Source organism: Oncorhynchus kisutch, unplaced genomic scaffold (assembly GCF_002021735.2).
Source record: "Oncorhynchus kisutch isolate 150728-3 unplaced genomic scaffold, Okis_V2 Okis02a-Okis13b_hom, whole genome shotgun sequence".
Lineage (NCBI taxonomy): Eukaryota > Metazoa > Chordata > Actinopteri > Salmoniformes > Salmonidae > Oncorhynchus > Oncorhynchus kisutch.
The window spans coordinates 3,670,408-3,686,151 of record NW_022261979.1 but is presented as its reverse complement, the minus strand read 5'-3'; the positions used below and the strand labels follow the sequence as shown (position 1 = coordinate 3,686,151).

General features: G+C 43.9%; 1 protein-coding gene across 1 annotated transcript; it reads right to left on the bottom strand.

Annotated features, from left to right (window-relative positions):
• Window positions 1-1,023: 1,023 nt before the first annotated feature.
• On the bottom strand, window positions 1,024-14,756 carry LOC109876565 (probable serine carboxypeptidase CPVL). Its single transcript, XM_031812083.1, has 13 exons — window positions 14,606-14,756; window positions 14,176-14,357; window positions 13,593-13,711; window positions 12,974-13,088; window positions 11,278-11,336; window positions 9,864-9,943; window positions 7,739-7,805; window positions 7,340-7,462; window positions 7,006-7,137; window positions 6,553-6,651; window positions 4,752-4,925; window positions 4,169-4,351; window positions 1,024-1,527 (listed from the first exon to the last, which is right to left on the bottom strand). Exons 1-13 carry the CDS (start codon window positions 14,608-14,610, stop codon window positions 1,429-1,431), a joined length of 1,437 nt encoding a protein of 478 aa, XP_031667943.1. The 5' UTR covers window positions 14,611-14,756; the 3' UTR covers window positions 1,024-1,428.
• Between the last annotated feature and the right edge of the window lie 988 nt (window positions 14,757-15,744).

Here is a 15,744-nt window from a genome sequence, read left to right as displayed (position 1 = left end):
GGGGCTGGTGAGGGGAGGACGGCTCATAATGATGCTGCGGTGGTTGACAAAAACTGGTGCGCCTGGCACCTACTACCATACCCTGTTCAAAGGCACATATGTTTTGTCTTGCTCATTCAGCCTCTGATTGCCACACACACAATCCTTGTCTCTGTTGGCTCAAGGTTTAAAAATCCTTCTTTAACATGTCTCCTCCCCTTCAGCGCCACTGACAAAGTGGATTTAACAAGTAACATCAATAAGGGATCATAGCTTTCACCTGGATTCACCTGGTTAGTGTGTGATAGAACGAGCAGGTGTTCTTAATGTTTTGTCCACTCAGTGTATCTACATATACAGTAGAGCACATGTTCATGGTACTGTAATCAGGATGTGTGTGAATGTGGCAAGGGGAGCATGTCCTGATATATCTGAGGCTGAAGCAACTCCTTAGTGACCAATAATCCACATGGTCTTCCAATATAAAGACCTGACCATTGATTTCTCATTAAATAGTTCTGTGTTTAAATTTTCTAAAACCATCAAGAACTATGGAGATGTCTAGACTGCTTAAATTAAGTTTAATGAGCTGATAAGTAGCATGATGTTTTGCCTTGGTACGTGACAGAGCAAGGAGTAGTCATCTCACTGCCCAAACCACCAGATGATCATGCCAGCCTGTTTCTCTGTTACTGGTTAGTACTTTCTAAAACAGTCTGCCATGATTGTCTGTGGAGGTTATTGGGTTCTCGGAGTAGTACCTACTATTACCTAAACAGAGGCAGGTATTGCAGCCTATTCAGAGTTGAATTGTTATTTTTTTGATTAAACAGGATGGTCGAGTATGACAGAATCATCTGACAGGTAGAATAAAAAGGTCTTGGTCATTATCTTGGATAATGGAACTTTTACCAAAGTTGTATAAGAGAAACTATTCAGTAACTTTGTTGCATTTACAAGGGACAACACCACCGGGCATTTACAGTATTTCAAACACCAGCGCCCTCTGGTGTTCATCCATTGAACTTGTTTGACGGACCCATGTTGGTTTCATAATTTTTTTTATTACAATTGCATTGCATGCCATCTCTTCATCTTAAATCATACATTGATCATGTGCAGCATAAATCATTATTCCCCACGGTCAAAAAAAATAATCATTTTGACAGATCCACAGAATATCAAACATAAGGATTCATTGGCAGTGCATCAGAGTGCAGTCAGAATCTGAGGGTTAAAGTAGTATTTAGGAGGTCATTAAAGTCTGATGAAGGCAGCATAGCTGTCCAGACGTCTCTATCCATGACATGTATTCCTTTCTAGGTGATAGACCTCTACCATGTATAATTGTGTAATTGTGTTTGAAATAAACACTGGGAATCTGGAGACACTCTGAATCAAAAGGTGGAAGAACTCAGATCAACTGCGTTCCTGCTCAGTCCCGCCCACTTAAATAAATCCCTGTGTTGAGAGGAATCTGTCAATCATATCAAAGGACCTCTGTGGTTGGTCGTATGGTAGTATGTGTCCTCCCCCTCGTACAATCACCTGCATGACAAGGAGACAGACAGACAGTCAGACAGGTTTAGCATGTGAACCAGTTTTCCCCATCAGCAGCACTGTGTTCCCACCTGGTGTCCATAAAGTTGATCGTATCTTCCTGGCACAGCCATTTTCAATAAGACTCTACTTGCAATAATTGTCACGTGCTTGTTTTTTTTCCTACTAAACTTAGTTGAATGCACTGACTAAGGTGTTCTGCATGAGATCTACTGCTAAATTACTCACATTATGTTTAGTAATGCTATGTTAACATTTTCCATTTTAAAGGGTGGCCAAATGCCCTGAATACCCAGTAAAGTCCTGGGCCCAGATTCACAAAACACTTCTTACGCAATAACTTAAGAAAAAAAATAAGAAGTTCACAAGATATTTGGTAAATGCAATTCCTCAAGAATTCCTTAAGATTTAATTATTTTCTTTCAAACTCCTCAAATATCTTATGTACAGTTGAAGCCGGAAGTTTACATACACCTGAGCCAAATACATTTAAACTAAGCTTTTCACAATTCCTGACATTTAAACCTAGTAAAGATTCCCTGTCTTAGGATCACAACTGTATTTCAAGAATGTGAAATATCACAATAATAGTTGAGGGACTGATTTAGCTTTTTTCAGCTTTTATTTCTTTCATCACATTCCCAGTGGGTCAGAAGTTTACATACACTCAATTAGTATTTGGTAGCATTGCCTTTAAATCGTTTAACTTGGGTCAAACATTGCATCCACAAGCTTCCCACAATAAGTTGGGTGAATTTTGGCCCATTCCTCCTGACAGAGCTGGTGTAACTGAGTCAGGTTTGTAAGCCTCCTTGCTCGCACACGCTTTTTCAGTTCTGCCCACACATTTTCTATGGGATTGAGGTCAGGGCTTTGTGATGGCTATTCCAATACCTTGACTTTGTTGTCCTTAAGCCATTTTGACAACAACTTTGGAAGTATGCTTGGGGTCATTGTCCATTTGGAAGAATCATTTGCGACCAAGCTTTAACTTCCTGACTGATGTCTTGAGATGTTGCTTCAATATATCCACACAATTTTCCTCCCTCATGATTCATGACATCTATTTTGTGAAGTGCACCAGTCCCTCCTGCAGCAAAGCACCCCCACAACATGATGCTGCCACCCCCTTACTTCACGGTTGGGATGGTGTTCTTCAGCTTGGAAGCCTCCCCTTATTCCTCCAAACATATCAATGGTCATTATGGCCAAACAGTTCTATATTTGTTTCATCAGACCAGAGGACATTTCTCCAAAAAGTACGATCTTTGTCCCCAGGTGCAGTTGCAAACCGTAGTCTGGCTACTTTATGGCGGTTTTGGAGCAGTGGCTTCTTCCTTGTTGAGTGGCCTTTCAGGTTATGTCGATATAGGACTTGTTATACTGTGGATATAGATTCTTTTGTACCTGTTTCCTACAGCATCTTCACAAGGTCCTTTACTGTTGTTCTGGGATTGATTTGCACTTTTCGCACCAAAGTACGTTCATCTCTAGGCGACAGAACGCCTAGAGATGAACGGAGACTTGATTACACACAGGTGGATTGTATTTATCATCATTAGTCATTTAGGTCAACATTGGATCATTCAGAGATCCTCACTGAACTTCTGGAGAGAGTTTGCTGCACTGAAAGTAAAGGCGCGGAATAATTTTGCACGCCCAATTTTTCAGTTTTTGATTTGTTAAAAAAGTTTGAAATACCCAATAAATGTCGTTCCACTTCATGATTGTGTCCCACTTGTTGTTGATTTTTCACAAAAAAATACAGTTTTATATCTTTATGTTTGAAGCCTGAAATGTGGCAAAAGGTCACAAAGTTCAAGGGGGCCGGATACTTTCGCAAGGCACTGTATGTCAATTAGCCTACCAGAAGCTTCTAAAGCCATGACATACTTTTGTGGAATTTTCCAAGCTGTTTAAAAGGCACAGTCAACTTGTATGTAAACTTCTGACCCACTGGAATTGTGATACAGGGAATTATAAGTGAAATAATGTCTGTAAACAATTGTTGGAAAAATTACTTGTGTCATGCACAAAGTAGATGTTCTAACTAACTTGCCAAAACTCTAGTTTGTTGACAAGAAATTTGTGGAGTGGTTGAAAAAAAGAGTTTTAATGACTCCAACCTCAGTGTATGTAAACTTCCGACTTCAACTGTATCTTCTTACGATGTTTGTTGCTAGGCACCCGATTTAGCTAGCTATCTGGCTAGCAATGGCAATCATGTTAGCAAATTTCCAACTGAGATGACTCTTCTAAAACATGTTCTTGGGTTTAAAATAATAAATACTGAAACTTTCAGATGAAGTTTGAGTGAATTAAACATGTTCAATTGCTTTCATTTTCTCTCACTGCCCTGAGATTAAGACAAGGGTTTAGCTATCTCAGAATTCAAGAACACTTCCAAGAACTTTATTTTCAAGAATCTAATTTCTTCTTAACTTTTTGCTTCAGGAGAAACATAAGAAATAGTGCAAGATAATTTCCTCTAACCTTTTTGAGGAATAGCAACTTTGCTTAACTTTCTTCTTCAGTCTATAGTTAAGGAAACAAATGGCAGCTAAGAAGAAATGTCTTCTTAAGAAGGTTTTGTGAATCTGACCCCTGGACACAGACATGCAGTACTCACCTGGTAGAATTCCCCTACTTGGCGAACATATCCAGCCACCTCTGTGTCCTCTGGCTGGATCTTCCAATGGAAGCGAGAGGCTTTGTTGAACTCATCAGCCCCGGTCCAGTTCACCGTGGGCAGGAACCTCTCGGTCAGGGGGGCCGCCACAATCACATCCAGCTGACCACTGTAAATCAACACCTGTGTGTGTGTGTGTTGTGGTGTGTGTGTACAGAAGAGAGAGAGAGAGAAACACAGGTAAGGCATTTATTCAATGATTACAGTATAGTGGTCCAAGCAATAGCTGAGGAGAGGAGCTCGTGACGGACGCCGCAGCCCGTGACGGACGCCTTAGCCCGTGACGGACGCCGTAGCCCGTGACGGATACTGTAAACCAAAGTTAAACCATGGCTCAGTTGGTAGAGCGCGCCGCTCGCAGAGCAAGGATTGTGGGTTAGATTCTCTGGGCCACTCATACATAAAATGGACGCACGCGTCAGTGTCTCTGGATAAAAGCGTCTGCTAAATGGCATATATTATAGATCTGTGCTGTTAATAGAAGCATGTCTGAGGGCTAGATGGGCATCAACTCTAGTCTCACCCTGTAGTTGTCCATGAGCGTGGCGAGCCAGGGTTTGATGCTCTTCATGACGTCCTGCAGCAGGTGTTTCTCCACCTCCGAGCCGTCGTGGAACGTCAGGTTCCCCACGTGGATGGAGCGCCGCACCTCTGCCAGCGTCACAAACTGGGAGAAATACTCCTGATCCGCAGGCTCCTGTAGCATAGAGAACCATAACATAACATTATTAAAACGTGCATCTGTGTGTAAGCCTTGCTCTGTGTACCTACCTGACCTTTATTCAATCAGCTGGGTGTCTGTGTAAGCCTCGCTCTGTGTACCTACCTGACCTTTATTCAATCAGCTGGGTGTCTGTGTAAGCCTCGCTCTGTGTACCTACCTGACCTTTATTCAATCAGCTGGGTGTCTGTGTAAGCCTTGCTCTGTGTACCTACCTGACCTTTATTCAATCAGCTGGGTGTCTGTGTAAGCCTTGCTCTGTGTACCTACCTGACCTTTATTCAATCAGCTGGGTGTCTGTGTAAGCCTTGCTCTGTGTACCTACCTGACACTTATTCAATCAGCTGGGTGTCTGTGTAAGCCTTGTAAGAAGACAGATTTCATTCAGGAAATCTTCCCCGGGTAATATAACTGGACCTTTATTCAATCAGCTGGGTGTCTGTGTAAGCCTTGTAAGAAGACAGATTTCATTCAGGAAATCTTCCCCGGGTAATATAACTGGACCTTTATTCAATCAGCTGGGTGTCTGTGTAAGCCTTGTAAGAAGACAGATTTCATTCAGGAAATCTTCCCCGGGTAATATAACTGGACCTTTATTCAATCAGCTGGGTGTCTGTGTAAGCCTTGTAAGAAGACAGATTTCATTCAGGAAATCTTCCCCGGGTAATATAACTGGACCTTTATTCAATCAGCTGGGTGTCTGTGTAAGCCTTGTAAGAAGACAGATTTCATTCAGGAAATCTTCCCCGGGTAATATAACTGGACCTTTATTCAATCAGCTGGGTGTCTGTGTAAGCCTTGTAAGAAGACAGATTTCATTCAGGAAATCTTCCCCGGGTAATATAACTGGACCTTTATTCAATCAGCTGGGTGTCTGTGTAAGCCTTGTAAGAAGACAGATTTCATTCAGGAAATCTTCCCTGGGTAATATAACTGGACCTTTATTCAATCAGCTGGGTGTCTGTGTAAGCCTTGTAAGAAGACAGATTTCATTCAGGAAATCTTCCCCGGGTAATATAACTGGACCTTTATTCAATCAGCTGGGTGTCTGTGTAAGCCTTGTAAGAAGACAGATTTCATTCAGGAAATCTTCCCCGGGTAATATAACTGGACCTTTATTCAATCAGCTGGGTGTCTGTGTAAGCCTCGCTCTGTGTACCTACCTGACCTTTATTCAATCAGCTGGGTGTCTGTGTAAGCCTCGCTCTGTGTACCTACCTGACCTTTATTCAATCAGCTGGGTGTCTGTGTAAGCCTCGCTCTGTGTACCTACCTGACCTTTATTCAATCAGCTGGGTGTCTGTGTAAGCCTCGCTCTGTGTACCTACCTGACCTTTATTCAATCAGCTGGGTGTCTGTGTATGCCTCGCTCTGTGTACCTACCTGACACTTATTCAATCAGCTGGGTGTCTGTGTAAGCCTCGCTCTGTGTACCTACCTGACCTTTATTCAATCAGCTGGGTGTCTGTGTAAGCCTCGCTCTGTGTACCTACCTGACACTTATTCAATCAGCTGGGTGTCTGTGTAAGCCTCGCTCTGTGTACCTACCTGACCTTTATTCAATCAGTTGGGTGTCTGTGTAAGCCTCGCTCTGTGTACCTACCTGACACTGCAAGTAATTGAAGTAGTTGGTGCAGCCAGTGGCGTTCTGGAAGAACGAGGGGTACGGCAGAATGTCCCCATTCAGCAAGCTGTCAAATACCTGCAGGACAAGAGGACAGTGGAAGAACGAGGGGTACGGCAGAATGTCCCCATTCAAGCAAGCTGTCAAATACCTGCAGGACAAGAGGACAGTGGAAGAACGAGGGGTACGGCAGAATGTCCCCATTCAGCAAGCTGTCAAATACCTGCAGGACAAGAGGACAGTGGAAGAACGAGGGGTACGGCAGAATGTCCCCATTCAGCAAGCTGTCAAATACCTGCAGGACAAGAGGACAGTGGAAGAACGTACCAGGAAGTTGGAGGCCTTGAAAGAATGACTGCCAGACATTCAGATATGTGGAGTGGACAACAAACACACAGTTTATTGTGTTAGCAGATGCAGTCAGGGTCTTACCTCAAAGGCCTCCACCCATTTCTCCTGCTGGATGAGCTGCACCCCGCTGGCTGTCTGCTGCTCAACATACTGCTTCTGGAGCATGTCTATCAGACCTGTCTGGTACAGGAAGTCGCCATACCCTCCCAGCATCTGAGAGAGAGAAGGGGAGAGAGAGACAGAACAGGTGAGACCAAGGGAAAGAGCAAATGAAGAACAAAAACAACCTTTTTTTCATCCTGGAGATATAATAATATATCTTAAATTATATTACTGATATATTTCATATTAAGTCAAGAAGTGTCAAACAATGCTGAGTAAAGTTGAAATCACGGTGTATTAAAACACAACCCACCAGCTCTGGGTCACAGAGGCCGTCTCCAATGGCAACTCCCTTGAAGTTGATCTTCACCTTAGCAATGGGGTTATGCTTATGGATGTAGTAACCAATGGCTGGGACATACTTTCCTGCATAGGACTGAGGACAGCGAGGACAATTCCAATCAACTTTAGTGTCTGCGTTCTGATTGAAGAAAGTCATTTCAATTTGATGTTATTATGCATTTAAGTGGAAAGATTATTCTTGTTGCTATAGCAGAGACCCTAAAATAACCATTTTAAGACCTTGTTCAGCATCATAAAAGGGAATAAAAAGCAGATGTCTTTGTAGATTTGGGGAATTTGCCAACTAGGATGTAGGGAAGTTGTGGAATGTTATGTGGAACACAGATGTGGAGACTAGAACCAAACTCACCTCTCCTGTAGCATAGAAGTCATTGGACTGATACTCAGAGAAGATCTGGAAGAACTGAGTCAATGCGCTAGAGGACAAAGACACAAGATGAGAAAAACAATGGATGCCATGTGACATAACCAAGGTCCTAGATGTACATTGACCAGAGACCATGATGCAATAACCAAGGTCCTAGATGTACATTGACCAGAGACCATGATGCCATAACCAAGGTCCTAGATGTACATTGACCAGAGACCATGATGCCATGTGACATAACCAAGGTTCTAGATGTATATTGGACATGCGTCCTCCGAAACACGACCCCTCCAAGCCGCACTGCTTCTTGCCACACTGCTCACTTAATCCGGAAGCTAGCCGCACCAATGGGGCGGCAGGGTAGCCTAGTGGTTAGAGCGTTGGACTAGTAACCGGAAGGTTGCAAGTTCAAACCCCCGAGCTGACAAGGTACAAATCTGTCTTCCTTTTGCTGTTCATTGACTACAGTTCAGCGTTCAACACCATAGTATCCTCAAAGCTCATCACTAAGCTAAGGATCCTGGGACTAAACACCTCCCTCTGCAACTGAATCCTGGACTTCCTGACGGGCCACCCCCAGGTGGTGAGGGTAGGTAGCAACACATCTGCCACGCTGATCCTCAACACTGGAGCTCCACAGGGGTGCGTGCTCAGTCCCCTCCAGTACTCCCTGTTCACCCACGACTGCATGGCCAGGCACGACTCAAACACCATCATTAAGTTTGCAGACGACACAACAGTGGTAGGCCTGATCACCGACAACGACGAGACAGCCTATAGGGAGGAGGTCAGAGACCTGGCCGGGTGGTGCCAGAATAACAACCTATCCCTCAATGTAACCAAGACTAAGAAGATGATTGTGGACGACAGGAAAAGGAGGACCGAGCACGCCCCATTCTCATCGACGGAGCTGTAGTGGAGCAGGTTGAGAGCTTCAAGTTCCTTGGCGTCCACATCAACAACAAACTAGAATAGTCCAAACACACCAAGACAGTCGTGAAGAGGGCACGACAAAGCCTATTCCCCCTCAGGAAACTAAAAAGATTTGGCATGGGTCCTGAGATCCTCAAAAGGTTCTACAGCTGCAACATCAGTTGGATGCAACCTCACTGGTTGCATCACTGCCTGGTACAGCAATTACTCGGCCTCCAACCGCAAGGCACTAGAGGGTAGTGCATACGGCCCAGTACATCACTGGAGCTAAGCTGCCCCCCCCCCCCCCCCCCCCCCCCCCCCCCCAACTGCTCTTTTTACGCTGCTGCTCCTCTGTTTGTCATATATGCATAGTCACTTTAACTATATACATTCATGTACATACTACCTCAATTGGGCCGACCAACCAGTGCTCCCGCACATTGGCTAACCGGGCTATCTGCATTGTGTCCCACCCACCACCCCCTATTTTAAGCTACTGTTACTCGCTGTTCATCATATATGCATGGTCACTTTAACCATATCTACATGTACATACTACCTCAGCCTGACTAACCGGTGCCTGTATGTAGCCTTGCTACTTTTATAGCATAGCTACTGTATATAGCCTGTCTTTTTATTTCTTTACTTACCTATTGTTCACCTAACACCTTTTTTGCACTATTGGTTAGAGCCTGTAAATGAGCATTTCACTGTCCCCTGTTGTATTCGGGGGACGTGACAAACTTAGCACCATGCGCTCGGCCCGCCACAGGAGTCGCTAGAGCGCGATGGGAAGAGGACATCCCAGGCGGCCAAATCCTCCCCTAACCCGGACGACGCTGGGCCAATTGTGCGTCGCCTCATGGGTCTCCCGGTCACGGCCCGGCTGCAACACAGCCCGGGATCGAACCCAGATCTGTAGTGAGGCCTCAAGCCCTGCAGTGCATTAGACCGCTGCACCACTCAGAAAGGCCACCATCAGATCTTTACAATGCCTAGAGAAGTGTTTTCCATCTTAGGAACCACATCAATATGATAGAATGATATTATAATCTGTGCATCGTGTAAGGCTGCGTTTACACAGGCAGCTCAATTCTGATTGGTCAAAAGACCAATTGGTAAATAAAAGATCAGAATTGAGCTGTCTGTAAATACAGCCTAATGCACCCAGAACCTCAGTGACCAGACTTACCTGTACAGATCTCTGCCTACATCATCCTGGTTCTGAGCAAAGCCTCGGTCATCATCAGTGAAACTGAACCCTGTTCCTACCTGGACAAGAAAACACACACCTGACATTACAATCACATACTGTACGTGCTGTTAGGTAACATTACAATCCCATACTGTACATGCTGTTAGGTAACATTACAATGACATACTGTACATGCTGTTAGGTAACATTACAATGACATACTGTACATGCTGTTAGGTAACATTACAATCCCATACTGCGCATGCTATTAGGTAACATTACAATCCCATACTGCACATGCTGTTAGGTAACATTACAATGACATACTGTACATGCTGTTAGGTAACATTACAATCCCATACTGCACATGCTATTAGGTAACATTACAATCCCATACTGCACATGCTGTTAGGTAACATTATAATCACATACTGCACATGCTGTTAGGTAACATTACAATCCCATACTGCACATGCCGTTAGGTAACATTACAATCCCATACTGTACATGCTGTTAGGTAACATTACAATCCCATACTGCACATGCTATTAGGTAACATTACAATCCCATACTGCACATGCTGTTAAGTAACATTACAATCCCATACTGCACATGCTGTTAGGTAACATTACAATCCCATACTGCACATGCTGTTAGGTAACATTACAATCCCATACTGTACATGCTGTTAGGTAACATTACAATCCCATACTGTACATGCTGTTAGGTAACATTACAATCCCATACTGCACATGCTGTTAGGTAACATTACAATCCCATACTGTACATGCTGTTAGGTAACATTACAATCCCATACTGTACATGCTGTTAGGTAACATTACAATCCCATACTGTACATGCTGTTAAGTAACATTACAATCCCATACTGCACATGCCGTTAGGTAACATTACAATCCCATACTGTACATGCTGTTAAGTAACATTACAATCCCATACTGTACATGCTGTTAGGTAACATTACAATCCCATACTGTACATGCTGTTAGGTAACATTACAATCCCATACTGTACATGCTGTTAAGTAACATTACAATCCCATACTGCACATGCCGTTAGGTAACATTACAATCCCATACTGTACATGCTGTTAAGTAACATTACAATCCCATACTGTACATGCTGTTAGGTAACATTACAATCCCATACTGTACATGCTGTTAAGTAACATTACACACATTTTGATGAGAAAACTATTAAAGCAGCATAGAAACCAAATCAAACCTGTCTGATACATGATGTCCTAAATGGCACCCTATTCCCTATTTAGTACACTTCTTTTGACAAGAGGACCTGGTCAAAAGTAGAGCACTATAAAAGGGAATAGGGTGCCATTTGGATGCAAACAACAGTGTTCATACATTCACACGAAGGAAGTAGAAGCCATACGTACTGGATTGTCGATGTACAGAACAGAGTATCTGGATGTCCAGGGATAGTCTCTGTAGCCCACTGTAAACAGGTGAAACAACAATACATGGAGAGAGATGAAGGTCCCACCACTACAGTAGGAACAGAGATACATGGAGAGAGATGAAGGCCCCATCACTACAGTAGGAACAGAGCTACATGGAGAGAGATGAAGGCCCCATCACTACAGTAGGAACAGAGATACATGGAGAGAGATGAAGGTCCCACCACTACAGTAGGAACAGAGCTACATGGAGAGAGATGAAGGCCCCATCACTACAGTAGGAACATACAGGTGGCTTTCTGATAGAAATGACAGACAGGGGTCAGTACAGAGACACGTTACTATACACTAGACAGGGGTCAGTACAGAGTCATGTTACTATACACTAGACAGGGGTCAGTACAGAGTCATGTTATTATACACTAGACAGGGGTCAGTACAGAGTCATGTTATTATACACTAGACAGGGGTCAGTACAGAGTCATGTTATTATACACTAGACAGGGGTCAGTACAGAGTCATGTTATTATACACTAGACAGGGGTCAGTACAGAGTCATGTTATTATACACTAGACAGGGGTCAGTACAGAGTCATGTAATTATACACTAGACAGGGGTCAGTACAGAGACACGTTACTATACACTAGACAGGGGTCAGTACAGAGTCATGTTATTATACACTAGACAGGGGTCAGTACAGAGTCATGTTATTATACACTAGACAGGGGTCAGTACAGAGTCATGTTATTATACACTAGACAGGGGTCAGTACAGAGTCATGTAATTATACACTAGACAGGGGTCAGTACAGAGTCATGTTATTATACACTAGACAGGGGTCAGTACAGAGTCATGTTATTATACACTAGACAGGGGTCAGTACAGAGTCATGTTACTATACACTAGACAGGGGTCAGTACAGAGTCATGTTATTATACACTAGACAGGGGTCAGTACAGAGTCATGTTATTATACACTAGACAGGGGTCAGTACAGAGTCATGTTATTATACACTAGACAGGGGGCAGTACAGAGTCATGTAATTATACACTAGACAGGGGTCAGTACAGAGTCATGTAATTATACACTAGACAGGGGTCAGTACAGAGTCATGTAATTATACACTAGACAGGGGTCAGTTGGGTCATGTAATTATACACTAGACAGGGGTCAGTTGAGTCATGTTATTATACACTAGACAGGGGTCAGTACAGAGTCATGTAATTATACACTAGACAGGGGTCAGTTGAGTCATGTTATTATACACTAGACAGGGGTCAGTTGAGTCATGTAATTATACACTAGACAGGGGTCAGTAGAGTCATGTTATTATACACTAGACAGGGCTCAGTACAGAGTCATGTTATTATACACTAGACAGGGGTCAGTACAGAGTCATGTTATTATACACTAGACAGGGGTCAGTACAGAGTCATGTTATTATACACTAGACAGGGGTCAGTACAGAGTCATGTTACTATACACTAGACAGGGGTCAGTACAGAGTCATGTTATTATACACTAGACAGGGGTCAGTACAGAGTCATGTTATTATACACTAGACAGGGGTCAGTACAGAAACACGTTACTATACACTAGACCGGGGTCAGTACAGAGTCATGTTATTATACACTAGACAGGGGTCAGTACAGAGACATATGGCGATGTTGGTACCTGTTAGGTTCTTCAATACAAAGTAGGGTCCATGTTCTACAAACAGCCCAAACATAGACGTGCCCCCAGGACCCCCCTGCAGCCACAGCAGGACTGGAGCAGTCTCAGGCCACTCCTGCAAAGAGACAGACAGACAAATACAAGTTAGTAGTTCTCTAACAGTGGATAGTGGAGCTATCTTAGTGAGAGGCCTCCACCCAAAACCCTTCTAATACAACACTGCCACCTTGTGGCTAAGTCATTGACACACAGTTATGAAGGAAACACTGTTTAATCACTAGGACCATGGTAATGTAGGCAGCAGAAAGGACTTGTTTTGTACTTACTTTATAGAGGCTAAGCCCATAAGTCTTTTGTTAAGTTTTCTGAAACCAAAACCTGTTGAAATGTACAATCCAAATAAAACAGTGCCCTGATTCACACATTCCTTTACAGGAACTGATAAAAGGTGATTGCTAGACAAACACGTGCTATTGATTCTTGTCACGAGTGAAACTACAGAGGACACTGCAGCTGATATGGGTGGCACCCTATTCTCTATGGGGCCCTGGTCACAAGTAGTGCACTACAAAGGGAACAAGGTGCCATTTGGGACACATGGTACTGTAGTGTAGTGTACCTGAGCAGGGAAGAACCAGAAGTAGAGGTTGCTGTTGTATTTCTTGTTGACAGTGAGGTAGCCGGCATAACTCTTCACATTGGCACCAGGCAGGGGACCTACCAGACTCTGCTTCCGTGCTGAAAGATAGAACAGGTCATCGCTTTCAAATAACTGCCTCAAACCTCCTTTCATCTGAACACTACGATTAGTCTCCCTCAGACTTCTGTGTAATACTGTAACATTCATGACGTTAACATCACAACGTCGTAACAACTGTTCTGCACACGTTTATGTCATGTTTTGTTGCGTGGACCCCAGGATGAGTAGCTGCTGCATGTGCAACAGCTAATGGGGATCCACCTGCATTGCTTGCTGTTTGGGGTTTTAGGCTGGGTTTCTGTACAGCACTTTGAGATATCAGCTGATGTATGAAGGGCTATAGAAATACATTTGATTTGATCTGTGTTGATGATGGAAATAACATGATGCATAACGCAATCTCGTCTATTTTTTGAAAACTTGACAACTGCCTTGTACAACATTAGGGATAGCATTAACAGTTGAACAACATATAGTTTCTGAGTAAAGTAAACCAACCTACCCTCTTCGATGTTGCCCTTTTCCAGGTAGGGGGTGAGAAAGAGCGGCTTGCCAGGGTCGGCTCCTCTGGAGAGCATGCTGACACGGTGAGATTTCCGGCAGAAGAAACTCGAGCAGCCCCTTGACTGTGTTGCCTCCAGAGAAGCCCACAGGAGAAGGACACACAGCGTCTCCTTCAACATTCTGTCAGGGGTGAGTGGAGAACAGATACATTTGATAGTTTAGTTTCAACACAATTTCATTCTCACACATGTTTGCATTATCAAATGTTCAAATGTCTGATTTAGCTAGTTTGCGCATGTATTTAAAAAAAACAAAAAAATCGATATAAAAAAGAAGGAATTAGCGAGCCTAGTCAAATAACCATTGAGAGAACTGCACTGCATAATCCAATGACCAGGCTTTCATACAGTTTTATTTTGCACACATACCTCATAATTGGGGCTCGCCTCCTCTGGAGTTCAGAGAAACCAGCTAATCCGTGTTATAGAAGCGAGATAAATCAAATCATCTGTCGTTTCACGTTGCTGCTCCGCGGTTGTTACAAAAATGGATTGGTCACATGATCACTGGGTGAGTGATCATGTGACTCCATGCTGTCTTGCGCAATCAAGTCCCTCATCCAACGGTGCGTTTCTGTTTCCGGTTCTCAACCATTCTTCACGTCGAAGAACTTTCGCAACTGCTAAATTCGACACCATTTTTTTTACGGTCTATCCAAATGGTTCATGAATGTTACGGTTTTCTTCAGGCATTGTATTTTTTAGCTGTTTGGTTTTAGATAAATGGATGTAGGCCTATTCACATGTTTATCTTGGGTGAATTATTTATGTGCACATGGTTAGTCAATGACGTGAGGCACTAGCATTTTTACCAAATGCAGGCTAGAGCCTACACTCAAATTGATACATAACCCCTAATCGTGGAAGACATTTTAGTATGCCTAGCTAACTGTGACTGAAAGGGGCCCTAAACAATTATTAGAACATTAGGTACATTTTTTTCAATATTACATTATTTACATGAAATGGTTCGGTCCTGCCCCCAAACCAGGCGCGAACGGTACTTGCTAGCAGTGATTTGCCGGTGGAGCATCATGTCTCAGCTTCCTAAAGAAAAATCTGTCTCCCCATACCCCTGAACCAGCCCTGTCTCTCCATCCCCATACCCCTGAACCAGCCCTGTCTCCCCATCCCCATACCCCTGAACCAGCCCTGTCTCCCCATCCCATACCCCTGAACCAGCCTTGTCTCCCCATCCCATACCCCTGAACCAGCCTTGTCTCCCCATCCCATACCCCTGAACCAGCCTTGTCTCCCCATCCCATACCCCTGAACCAGCCTTGTCTCCCCATCCCATACCCCTGAACCAGCCTTGTCTCCCCATCCCCCTGAACCAGCCCTGTCTCCCCATACCCCTGAACCAGCCCTGTCTCCCCATCCCATACCCCTGAACCAGCCCTGTCTCCCCATACCCCTGAACCAGCCCTGTCTCCCCATCCCCATACCCCTGAACCAGCCCTGTCTCCCCATCCCCATACCCCTGAACCAGCCCTGTCTCCCATTTCCAT

Excerpts from the sequence above, each read along its gene's own strand:
- LOC109876565 (XM_031812083.1), bottom strand. Across the intron at positions 13,712-14,175 it reads AAAGGGCAACATCGAAGAGG|CACGGAAGCAGAGTCTGGTA; the intron begins GTAGGTTGGTTT and ends TCTATCTTTCAG. Across the intron at positions 6,652-7,005 it reads AATGGGTGGAGGCCTTTGAG|GTATTTGACAGCTTGCTGAA; the intron begins GTAAGACCCTGA and ends CTTGTCCTGCAG.